Source organism: Triplophysa dalaica, chromosome 11 (assembly GCF_015846415.1).
Source record: "Triplophysa dalaica isolate WHDGS20190420 chromosome 11, ASM1584641v1, whole genome shotgun sequence".
Lineage (NCBI taxonomy): Eukaryota > Metazoa > Chordata > Actinopteri > Cypriniformes > Nemacheilidae > Triplophysa > Triplophysa dalaica.
In genome coordinates, this window is record NC_079552.1 from 21,731,971 (window position 1) to 21,745,196 (window position 13,226).

The window sequence follows — 13,226 nt, forward strand, 5'->3', positions numbered from 1 at the left end:
TCTTAAATGGATGAGTTCTACTGCCGCTGCTACCTGAGGAGCGTTATAGCGGCTACAACTTTACTTGGTAAGTTCTGTGTTCGGGTTGGTACAAACATCCACCGTCTCTGGAAGAGTTTCCAAACAATGTTTCTGCATTGTACATCGTTCCTTTTCTCTCAGATTAGTCAACAAATTCACATGTATTGCACTGAGCACAAGGAAGCTTATAAAGTGACAGTGTTTAAGACACTTGTAACAGAAAATTGCGGCTAACAACCACATGAGCAAATGTTCCATAGTGTTGCTTTAAGGTAATGATTAATGCTCCCTAATTTGAAAGTTGCCTTTGATAAAGGCATTTGCTAAAAAACATTCTTAAGCAAAAGTGTTAACAACAAATCTTGGCAAACATACAGAAAAAAACTGAAACAGAATTCCAGTGATCTCAAGGAGTCAACATCATTTCTAGTAATTAAAGAAAGGACAACAGACGACCTGTCCACCAGTCAAACTTATCTTTGTACTTTATCATGTTTGCTGTCCTTCACAAGAACACAGAAAAGACAGTACAATGTGCTAATCTTTGATATCATTAACACAGAGTAAAGTATCTGCAGGTCAGCACAGGGACTCAAGTTATTTTACATGACTGTCTAGAGGAGATTGAAAATCTCACAGTCGCAGTTGGACTTATTTTTTAAGCCGGAGAACCTGACAGGCATAGATATTTCAATCTAGACGGAGGAGATTTCTTCTCATTTAATAAAGAAGTGAAAAGGTTTTCATCGTGTCAAATGTCTTATAGAGTAACTGAGCTGCCCGCTAATCCTAAACAGTTCTTTAAGATCAGTGACAGAATATTGGAGTAAAGTATAATTTACTGCTAGTATAATTTTTTATAAAAATATTATAATATATATTTTTTTGAAGAATGGAACTTTCTATGTGCATAATTACATAACAATAATAATGATAACGAAAATAATAATAATAATTGAATTAATAAATAAAAAATGACAACAATTTCCAAAACTGGATAAGTATTTATTGATAATTGAATTACATTTCTCTTTTATACACATTTCATAAATGATACAGGATTTTACATTTTCATTTTAAAGTCTTCTAACATTACAGCATCCGATGGCATTGAAAAAAATGCACAATAAACAAAGAATATGAATAAAGAATTTTTTTTAATGTTTTCCATTCAACATCACTCTTATTTCCTTTCTCCCCGAAATATAATTTTCTTTTTAAGTGCACATGAAAAACTTTAATATACATATCTAAAAGGCAATCAGTGTGGGAGTATTATGACGAATAACGAAAGACAGGAAAATGGGCGGAGCAATGATGCCCTTTCATACTCTCAGTGTCATCTCAGGGTTGAGAATAAAGGCATCACTGCAGCTCTCTTGACCAGACACGAGTCATCGAGTGGCAGTATTGAGAGATGAGACTGAGAGCACAGAAATGCAGAAACTATGAATCTTATATCCTTGACCATTCAACAGCGGGTGAGACGCTCATCACCGCCGGGTCGTGGAGGATTGGAGCAAAATTAAACACTTGATGATTTCATTCCTCTGCAATCAGCATTCATAATAATCTTTGCTTTTTTGAGTCATTTTTTATATAATTTCCCCATGTAAACATACATTCATGCAACACCCGCTTTAGAATAAGTCCCATATATTTGATATATTATTATAAAACCCCTGAACAAACAGAAAACCCTACAAATGAACTATAAGAAAAACTCATCAAATAATGATCAGGCCCAAGACCTGAGAAATAAACAGATATCAAGTTACTGAAATGTTTAAGAGAGAGATGGGCGCGCTTTTGAAACTACAGTGCCCTGCGCTAACATTTCTGAGTTATGAAAAGTGATTCATTTTGGACTAGGCTGCTATTAAACTGTGAACACAAAATTCATGAGCATCGACACTTTGTCCAGGTTAAAATAGAGACTTTGCACCAAAGATTCAAGGTATAATGATTGTTTTTCAAATGAGGACTTGTTACTGGAATAACATCTTTAAGGGTCCTGGAACAACATTAAGATCATCCAATCAGATTTCAAATCATCCCATCAGATTTTAAAACAACATTCAGATCAACCAATACAATTTCAGATCATTCAATCCGATTTTAGAACAATATTCAAATAATCGGATCAGATTTTAGATCAAAATCCAGATCATTTAACCAGATTTCGGATCATTCAATCAGATCATAGATCGTAGAACAAATTTCAGATCATCCAATTAGATTATAGAATAATATTCAGATCGTTCAATCAGATTTAAGAACAACATTCTAATCAGATTTTAAGGCTTCTGTTTAGTTTGGGTACACGGCTGAGGTTTATTTTTTTTCTTAGGACTGTGCTGGACTGCTGTTCCAGGACCAACAACAGATATTGATCCTGAACATTTGGCAACACCACAGTCATACACTGTGTCCATGCACTGTCTTCATTTGTTTGATCAGACCAACTCAGATTAAGCAACATCTCTACTTAAAAGCTGCTGGGTCATGTTCTCTCTAAAATGACCTACATTATAAAGCCTTGCAGTTGAGAGCCATCTTGAGAGGCCTTCAACACATCACATTCATCTCAACACATTCAGTCAGACATGTAAAATGAGATTCTTGATCATTTTGCTTTGAGAACAAGGGTGCATTTCACATCACTCTGAATCGAAGGAGACCGTTTCTCTTGAAACATAAGAAAGACCTGTCATACTGTATATAATTGTAATGTTCCATAATCAAAGGACTGAAGATGAAGTGAGACAAACTGTTGATGATGCTGCAAAGGCCTTTCTGCTTAGAACACCACACACAGACAGAGGATGCGACAATCTCTCTCTATAGCATGCCACAAAGTGTGCAAAACACACGCTAAATCTAGGGTCTAATATATTACACGTTCTCGGCATGGTCCAAAAGACTCTTGGCATATTGAGGCAGATATATGCAGCTGAAAACGCCACACAATCGATGGAAACTCGACAAAAAAGAATAAAACATGATTAAAATTGTGCACAGTGACTTTTGCATTGGATCGGATCGATAAACAAGTGTTTGATCAGATGAGCCCTGAAAGCACACAGATGATGTCAGGCACTGTGGGAAAATGACATTGATGAAGTTTGAAAGAAAAAACTTATTTTGTCTTGTTTCAAGATGTTTTCCTGGAAAAGGTTAGCAAGGTTACTTGTGTGTGATCATGAGATTGGTTTTCAGACAAAGTAGTTTGTTTTGGGTATGTTTTTCTTACTAGGAATATATCAATATTTTATGTTTATTATTATAATTTTAGTGCTTTCAAATTATTTCAGTTTATTTTTTAGGCAATATTTCAATTTTTCATTTAGTTTAAGTTTTTCGAATAATTTTTAGGTCAACATTTTTTTTTAACTAAAATAACCTTGATATGCAGTTTTGCTCCTTCCATTTATCTTGAAATTGCTTAAAATGTGACAAAGGAATCTCATGAAACCTAAAAAACTCTAAACAAACCTTTGCACATTTGCAAAGCATTCACGCGCATGTGTGTCTCATCACAATGTAAATGAATGGTGTGTGTGACAAAGTGACCTTTGCTTCACTTGAGGAATAAAACAGCAGGGCATTGCAGGTGAAATGTTGGGTGATTGACTAAAAACAAACAAAAAAATCATTACGTTTCATCACCGTAATATCAAACATAATATGGCTTCAAAAATAAAAAGTGCCAAAGTTTCTTTGATTCTTTTTTTTGTATTTGGAATAAGAGAACACACAGTGATATTTCAGCTGTTAGATCTGTCTTCAGCTTTATCAGGTCCGTACAGAAAGCGACAAGGGAAGTCAGGAGGGGTTTAGCTTAGGCTGTTAGGTGCAGCTGTCGACGTGGCGTTTCAGCCGTAACTGGACTGGTTCGATGGTAAACACATCTTTCCCGAGATGGAAAAGAGCAATGCATCCAAAAATCTCTTCTGCAAAATCAGGAATATCAGAAGTACTCCAATGTGAAAAAAAACAGTTCAAGGACCGATGGTTTGTAGACCTCAGAGTCATGCTAGACGTGGAGGTTGTCATTGTCTCGAGCAATGTACCAGCTTTCTGCTCAGCAGCAGGGAGTTTCTGGAAGCTGCGTGTCTCTCTGCGGTCCTGTAGCGTTATAAATGCACTCTGACAACAAGCACAAGTCATCAGCATTCTGTCAGGGATGTCGTGTTTCTTTTATTTAATGTCTTCTCCTCTGCATAGACTCGGCAAATTAAAGAAACGAGAGAAAACAATCGAAATGATAATATAAAACTCTAAAGCTTGCTGTGATTATGGTTTTACACAAAGGTGGCAGAAATTAAAACAGTAAAGAAAAGGAATCAATAAGAGGGAGATAATGAAATCAAGATGATAGGAGTGAGAGCTTCACGTTGTCATCAGTCCTTGCTGGCATCGACTTGCTGGATGGGGAGATTCAACTGCAGCGGGTCCCGTAGACGCTTTAGATCAAACTCCGTCTGAGGAAGAACAGCAAGAAAAGAACAAACATGATTAACTCATCCAAAAGTGAAAGTAAAGACTTCACCCTGCTCTATCCATTTAATAAAAGTGCACAATGACCCAGTGCTGCAAAGCTCTAAAAATGACAATTAAAAAAGAACACGAAAGCCATCTGAACAACTCGTGCACTGCAAACTAATTCTTGGTAATGTTTCTATAAACATTTACTAAGGCAACAAAAAAATATAAAAATTTAAGTGATTTCCTGTTTGTTCTGTTTGCACTTAAAACAAGAAAAAGATCTGCCAATATGGTAAGATAAATAAATGTTAAAGTTTATCCTCTTTATTAAGTATTTAATTCAAGTTTTTTTCTTAATCTGTTGCCAGATATCATTTCTTGTTTTAGCCGTAAACTTAATTTAGCCTTTCTCAAGAAAACAAGGCTTAATATCTGGTGTCTATCCTGAATTCTGAATACTGAAAAAGGGACAAAAATACCAAGCCTGCACTGTATTCCTAATATATTTGCTCTATATCAACATCTATTGACAAGCATTGACGTGTCTTTAGAACTGTTCATGTAGCGCAAACTACTAAACTACTTTTATTTATGTTTTTCTTGTCCTTGCAAATGTCCGTGATGTACTGTATACACACGTCACATTAAATCAAAATCATTCATGGTTTACTGACTTTTTGCAGGCAGTATGATAGCAAAGCTTTAGTTGCAGACTAATAAGGCTTTTGTAATTATTGTCCCATCTGTATCAAAGATAAGTAGCATAGAAAAGAAAAATGTTTAAAGGAGTCATATGACAAGGCCATAATGAACATTATGGTTTGTTTTAGATGTAATGTAATGTGTATTTGATTTAAGGTCTAAAACGCTGTATTTTCCACATAACGTGCATGTTTGTATCTCCTCTCTGCTCCGCCTCTCTTAAAAGTGCAGATTTTTTTAAAAGCTCATGGCTCTGAAAAGCGAGGTGCGCTATGATTGGCCAGTTAACCAGTGCATAGTGATTGGTGGAATACTGCAATCGTGTGACGGAAATGTAACACCTCTTACCATATTTGGAACATCTGGTTCCAAACAATTATACTGACAGGTACACACACCTTACTCGCGTATACATTTGGCCGTTCTTAGTCAACTCATACCACCATCTGAGGTAGATTTGTGGGGGTGTGGTTACATGAGGTGTTTCAGGTAGGTCTGGGTGAGCATTTGCTTTAGATAGAATGCATCTTTTATTCCAACACTTACATTTTTGCAGTTTTACGCATCTAATACAAGCGTGAGCAACTTATAACACACCAAAGACACGTATTCGCGCCATATGACCCCTTTAAGAGAATGTAGTACGAACATGTGTATGAGCAAGCTTACCTCAGCAATGGTATCCTTCAGTCTGTTGTACTTCTCAATGTCAAAGCGTGTTCTCTTCGCACCCTTATGAAAGAACAGCAGATACTGTCTGTCTCTGGCGTCTGGGTAAAGATATTCCTGTGTGATGGGACAACAGCAGAGGTCAGAGAGATATCTTCACTCGCTATTCATGGAGAGCTAAACTTCATTCAACTTCAACAAAGATAAAAAGTGTAAAGCCGCTCACCTGACGTGTCAGCACAAAGTAGGCGTACATGCCCATGGCTGTGCCATAGGTGATGAAATATGTCACGGGCTCCATGATATCCCATGAGTACTCCCACCAGGTCAGACGTGCCAGAATGCCAAACTGTGTGGCCATGTAGGCCATCCCACCCCAGAGGACCCACGTGGTCCTGCGTTCTGCTTTCTTACTCAACTCTTCTTTAACCTGGTGAAGAGATTATCAATAAACATCCTAGTAAACATGATATTCACACATGCAGCGCAGTTGTATAATACACTTAAATTCATAGTAAAATCACATGGAGTCAATATAGGAACATTGCTTAACTTTCTACACACATCTGCTCTGTTAGATTCGCTAGAACCCTAGTCTTCTGTTAGAACCCTAGTCGCTGTGATCAGATAATACGAATCAGATCATCTTTAGCCAATATTTTTCGATCTATTCACTAGACTGATGTTAAAAAAACTCTATTCATTATATTCTCACAGCTCTAATAGACAATTGTCCGCTATTACTGAAGTGATCATTGTATTAAATGCTGATCAGACACTTTGCACGAATGGTTCAAAAAGGACCTGAATCTCCTGAAAATGAAGTAATTTCTTCTTCAGTAAATGGTCAGTGAAAGGAGGCGCTTAACCTTCAGAAAATGTTCGACAAGTAGTTCAAACCAAATATCGTGTACGCTTATTAATTTCTATCTGATTATGTGAGATATGAAACTTTTGTCAACTGTGTTTTCAACATTTAGGACACGTCTTAAAAAAAGTTTAAAACACAGAATAAACTTTGTTAATAAGTATTTTTGTGTGCGAACCCCAGAAGCAAATTAGCATTTTAGGACTTCCGCCTTCATCGCTCCAAAGTCTACAGGTTTTTTGAAAGGGTTTTTTATAAATCGCCCAAAGTAAGGTCTGCTGTGAAAAAACCCTAAAAATATTTTCACGTTTTATTTATTTATAAAACACACCAATTATAACCCACAAGTGATTTTTTAAAACCTTATTGTGTCTTAAAACCGGCGGTTGCTGTCAAGATGCGATTTCTTCCTTAGGCTGGGAGGTTAGACGTCATTGCGCATATAAATCTCACAACATGGGCAACATGGGCACAAATCTCTTAAAACGTAGATGTGGATTTATCCACAGAGAAATTATAATTTACAAATATAATACAAATTTTATTGGGTAGAAATTTTGAGTTTCTGTGAGCGGAAGGAGGGCCTTTAAATACTGTTAAATAAACAGGCCCATTGGAGATGAAAAGGTTGAGAACCCCTCGCCAAAAAATTTGAATGCATTGGAGACAAAGTCTACAACGTACAATGAAAATAAACAACATTAGCCCGATATAAGTGCAGGCACCTTCTCCAATGGGCGGAGCTGAGAGTTTAGGTCCTCCAGTCGACCAATCAGCTCTCTCTCTTTGTTCAGCTGATGGCCTTCTATATGGAGAGTGGTGTAGAGCTGCTGCACTAAGAACTTGACATCGTTCAGTCGATCCCCATCCTCGTGCGGGAGCAGATCTGTGATGGACACCAATGGAATATTAAAAACACAGCACAGCGTCACGGCTATGTCCTGCATGTAATGACCCATAATGCAACTGGCCACACTCACCTCTCCTGGGCGGCTGCACTTCAAACGATGTGTCATTAATGACTAGCTTAAAGTTGTCCAAAAGTAAAATATCAACTCCTGTAGAGGACGCTATCCTCGCTCCATCTATAGAGAGAGAGCAAGAGAGATATGACAAATAGGCCCAAGACGGGAGATGCAATCCTTTAAACAGCAATGCTCGTAGGGAAAAAGATCAGAGATATGAGTTTTAATCTTAATGTTTATCACATAAAAGTTTCTTGCACATTTCTAGTGTGCCCACCAACAAAAACTGAAGCATTTTCCTATCTGAGGTGAAACAAAATGAAGTAAAAACAGCACAGAACCTCTCACATCTCACAGGTAAGAACAGATGACGCAGTATGCCAGTCTGGTTCCTCAATAACAGTAATAAAATGAACTATCAATGAAATACTTCAGATCAAGCTGCAGGTTTGTGTATGATTTGTGCATTAAATAAAATATTTGATAGCTTTAATTGTACAACTATAGCTGCCAACAAATAAATGGCTTTATATGAACCACACACAAGAACGGGGCATAAGGGAATAGTTCACAACGCCAATGATTATCCTTCTTCTGTGAAACACAAAGAGGGATTTATACCTCCCAGCCACAAAGAAAGCACCATTAAAGTATCATTAAAGTAGTTTATGTAACTTATGCTATATTGCAAGGTTTTTGGAGGCACATAATAACTTTATGTAAAGTGCAGAAATCTTTATTTAAAAAGTCTTTATTCACGGATAATCTTCTCCTCTGCCGCAGCTCTCGAACATTATCTGCATCACATTTTTCAAACTTGCTGTTTGGCGATCGGTGACATAGCACAAAAACCCAAAGGCACATCTGATGTCAATTAAACCTGATGTGATAATGGAAAATCAGAGGATAACGGCTTAAATATCACATTTAATGCTCAATTAAATTTGTTCCACAAACACAGCTGTTTTATCCATTTAAAAAAATGTGGTGCATATAGATTACTTTTATGCCGTTTTGTTTATTTGTATTGTTGATGCTGTTTTCTTGGTGGTACACTTCTCATTTTGTTTCCCAAAATAAAAACCATTAGAATGAGACGAGGGTGAGTAAATAACTGACAATCTTTTCAGATGGACTTTTTCTTTAATAAGCCAATTATTTATAAGGTCAATGCGTAAATGTCTTAAGCTCTGTTCTTTTATCAAGAAAAGGTCAAAATCAATGAAGGCAAAATCTGACTGAACTAAGATTGTCCATATTTTAAACACCAACACAGTTTAACACATGCCAACAAACATAAACAAACACCCAAAAATGCTAACAAATGACGACAAACTTGCATATACCAACAAACATAAAAAACTAACAAATGACAACAAACACGAATAAACACCAACAAATGCTAACAAACACCAACAAACATTAGCAAACACCAAAAAACTCTAAAAATGCCAATAAACATCCACAAACACCAACATTATAAATTATTATCCACACTGAGCCAAAAAACATATTTACTGGATCAGTACGGATAAGCCTTTATAAGCAAAGACAGTGAAGTCGCAAAAAATATTGTTGTATTGTTCATTTTAAATGTACCGATAATCCTAAACCAGTTTATAATCTTAAACCAGATGTAAATATCCTGTAAAAAGAAAGAAACTCATAATGACAGAGGTCTGTGTGTGTGAGAGGGGTTGTATTAGTTTACCTGTAGAGTAGATGGCGACTCTATCGATGCCTCTGTCTTCTGCCTGCAGATGCTGAAGAAAAACACCCACCGTGTCAGTCAGGGGTTTGAGGGTGAACTGGCAGCGCTCGCGTCGGGACGGCAGGCGTACAGAGAACACCGGCAATCCGTTCTGATACACCACTGTAACATCTGTTAAGAAAGTCAAGCAAACAGCCATCAAATGTAGCCAAAGCCTACAGTCCTGTTATCAACCCTGAGCTACTGCATCCAGGGCCGGTCTTAACACAAGAACCTAATGCACAGTCCAGTGACAATAAACTACCAAACCAACAAGACAGTATCCAGAAGTCCTCATCCTTCCTGCAAGAACGGTCAAATCTGTGGTTAACTCACTGCAAAGACACCTGTGATATATTTGTGGCCAGCAGGGGGCAGCATTGCTATTACAGTAAAGGGTGGGATGTCCATGGCTCTTTTGAGTGATGGGTGATTTCATCATCTGGACTGCAGGATTAGTACTCTCTAACCAACGTAATGAATGATCCTCCTGAGCTTACGGTCACGGTGGGTAACTAGACCTCGCTGTACACCACAATGACACAATTAATGTCCATTTATCTACTACGAGATGTCCACAGTTCTTTACTGCTTTTGATATACTCATAACTGCAGTCGTTGTGTTTAATGAATCTTCAGTGTATCAGTGTAGCTGTCGAGATGATTAAGATCAAAATAACACCCAACGAGTGTCACTCAAACACATTTTTTTTAAAATGGTCCTAAGGCCAGTCATGTAGGAGATCTGAGAACTTCAAAGGCCACAAAAGGCATTCAAATAACTACTCAAAGAGAGATCTGAAACTTATTAAATCAAAAGTAATGTAATTTTAGCATCTTTATGCTATCACCATATCATGTCCATGCACAAAACCACTTCATCACCAACAAATAGATCAGCCTGGCTAGAGACCACCAAACCAGTTTATTCTGGTTTCAGCTCATTTGTTGAGCACGGTGGCCACCAACATTGGGGGTTTTGTTTTATGGACCACCACATTCAGAACTGCTTGTCTGTAATGGAAAAATGATTTCATAACTTCATATTCAGTTATATACAGTAAGAACATTTCAATGACAAGTATAAATAAGATTTTTGGTCCTTTATATACTGTTGCTTTAATGTAGTTAAGAAATGGTCAGACCAGCAGGTAGTCCCACCTGACACACTTTGCACACCATTAGTAAAGCTAATGTTGCTGTGTTTGGATGGATGGGAACGTTTATAGCAATCAAAGCAATGTTTTAAAAGTGCCAAAGAGCCACTGCGTTTCCACTTTTGTGCAGAATTTAATTGGGACAGAGAGTCATAATCATAACAAACGATCTTACATTTTATTACATTAGAGTACAAGTTGTTTCTGGAGATGTGTCGGTCTTGAGCAGGTCATGTACACAACAGCACATCACAGACTGATATTGAGAGTTTGTATTAGCTCGGCCACTCTGTTGTACGGTGGGGTATCATCATCCATCTCCATTCTCCGCCCAAATCTTCTTGTCCTTTATTGTTTTAAGACAAATTTCCTGTCTTACTTCCTCTGCAATTTGGTGTGAGATGATCAAACTGTCATAATGAAACGGCTATTAAAATCTAAAGTCAAGTAAATCACTCTCTACAGTCTCTCTCTCTCTATCTCTCTCAGTCTCTCTCAGTCTCTCTCTCTCTCAGTCTCTCTCAGTCTCTCTCAGTCTCTCTCTCTCTCTCTCAGTCTCTCTCTCTCTCTCTCTCTCTCTCAGTCTCTCTCTCTCTCTCTCTCTCTCTCTCTCTCCGCCTCTCAGGCCATCTGAAGTATCTGAGCATCATTTTCTCCTCAATGCACAAAGGTCAATTCCTCTTCCATCACCAATCCATTTAGACACCACTGTAATCTATTCCACAGCCCTTGGCTAGAAGCAACAGATCTGCATTACCCATAATGCAATGCGAGCGGTGCATTTCAGGGCGTCTATAATATTAGCATTCCCATACATCTTAATGGCAGCTGCTGGGCTTGCACATGCTGCCCCATAAGTCCTGCATACTGTACGTTTCTATTTTTGCTCATGGCCAGTTAAGACATGTATATACAGTACATTCATTTATTTATATTGAAACAAACACTTAAGATGGTGTGAATGCAAGATTCAGTCCCCACCGCAAATGCTTTTTATTATGGATTGATCAAATTGCATTACAGTGTTTTGATATCTGACACCATGTACTTGCACTAAGGCAGTGGTTCTCAATTCAGTTCCGGGAACCCACTGGTACACACATTATAGCCGTGTCCCGATTTAAAGACTGTGACCTTGAAAGGACATGGATTCGGTCTCCAAACTCCACAAACCAATTTGAAATGAGACGACCTAGCCTGTGGAGAATTTTGCTAGTTGCATCACCTCCTGCAACATCAATATGACCAACTTAAGGATTTGAACCCTCATATGTGTGAATCACTTTGTATAAAATCACCTGCCAAATGCAAAAATGTAAATGTGAAACTTCCAAAACCAAGAGTTCGAGGTCATTGCGGAGTTGTGTAGTTGGCAACCCATCTGACGGATGCAAAACCCTTACACACATTTGCATATGTTGAAGTAAACAGTGAGTACACATGACCACTCACCTTCTGTAGCAGCGGGTGAGCACAGTAGTCTTTGACCCTGCCATGAGGGAGAGCCTCTCCAGCCCTACAGAGAAGAGAGAGAGAGATTATTTGTTTCGCTTAAGAAGTACAGCACTATACAAACATTGAAAACTAGCACGCTGCTTACACAATAAACTCGGTTCAGAGATAGGAGTCATTCTCAGTTTGTTCAGGCTTGTCTGTTTGCAGTGGCTGAGGTTTGAAAGCATTCCACACATCTTTGCATGTGATCCGCAATAATTATTTTGGCCGTAGCAAGACTTATGTGCAATTGCAACACGAATACAAACAGACTGAAGTGACAGAGGAATGAATCATGGAAACTCTGAAGAGATTGACCAACGTTTCAATAAAAATGGTGGCTGAGCTTCATTCTGCCGGGTGAATGAAATCTTAAAACATTGGTTGTTAAAAATGTTGACTGTATACTTTGCTAGGATAAATGCTTAATTGGAATTAGCCGATATCTTCGCTTGTTGTTCTCAGCAGGCACATATTTGCACCTGTAATGAACACATCAGTATGCAAATGAGAGTTTGACAGAAGAAACTGCGTACTGTAATCTGTTGGAACGCCCTCTCCCGCTCCCCGTTGGGCGTTCCTCTAGTGAAAGGCGGTCTGACGGGAACCGCACGTTTTGAATTCAGGGAAAAATGCTTCACGTTTTCCACAGTGCCTCTGGAGAGGACTCTAACCACAGACAGAGAGATGGAGAGAAAGAAACAGGCTAGAGAGAGGATGACGGCACAAATGAGTGGTGTTTCTATATTGAGAGCATGGGAATTCAACGGAGGTTTGCCTTACGCAACATAACGAACACGCTGCGTGCTAAGCTGAGGATAGCAGTAAGAGTGTTTGGTTGAAGAATGTCCAGAGATGTGCTGCGTGGCTGTTTTAGCGTGCACCTGCTGTTGTGGTGAACAGGACCGATCGGGACTCTTCTGACATCCTGTTCACAAGCCGCCCCATTTTGGTCTGAAATGGAGCTTTGCATGCATCCGCCCACCCGTGGCATATTCACACGCTAACTCCCGCACAACCTGACAGCAGTCTGAAAATACACCGCGGCAGTTATGAAACATTTACTAGAGCCGGGTCACAGCGGTACACTTGTGACGTACAGTAGGAGGGAA

The 13,226-nt window shown here is 38.4% G+C and overlaps 1 protein-coding gene across 1 annotated transcript in view; it reads right to left on the minus strand.

Moving 5' to 3' along the window:
* Window positions 1-1,005: 1,005 nt before the first annotated feature.
* mcu (mitochondrial calcium uniporter) overlaps window positions 1,006-13,226 on the minus strand; it is a 67,593-nt gene continuing 55,372 nt past the window's right edge. The window contains exons 3-9 of the mRNA XM_056761086.1: window positions 12,073-12,136; window positions 9,425-9,595; window positions 7,729-7,833; window positions 7,474-7,634; window positions 6,107-6,310; window positions 5,881-5,997; window positions 1,006-4,505 (exon numbers count right to left, since the gene is read on the minus strand). Coding sequence (XP_056617064.1) covers window positions 4,425-4,505; window positions 5,881-5,997; window positions 6,107-6,310; window positions 7,474-7,634; window positions 7,729-7,833; window positions 9,425-9,595; window positions 12,073-12,136 — 903 coding nt within the window. The 3' untranslated portion in view covers window positions 1,006-4,424. The remainder of the gene's footprint in view (window positions 4,506-5,880; window positions 5,998-6,106; window positions 6,311-7,473; window positions 7,635-7,728; window positions 7,834-9,424; window positions 9,596-12,072; window positions 12,137-13,226) is intronic.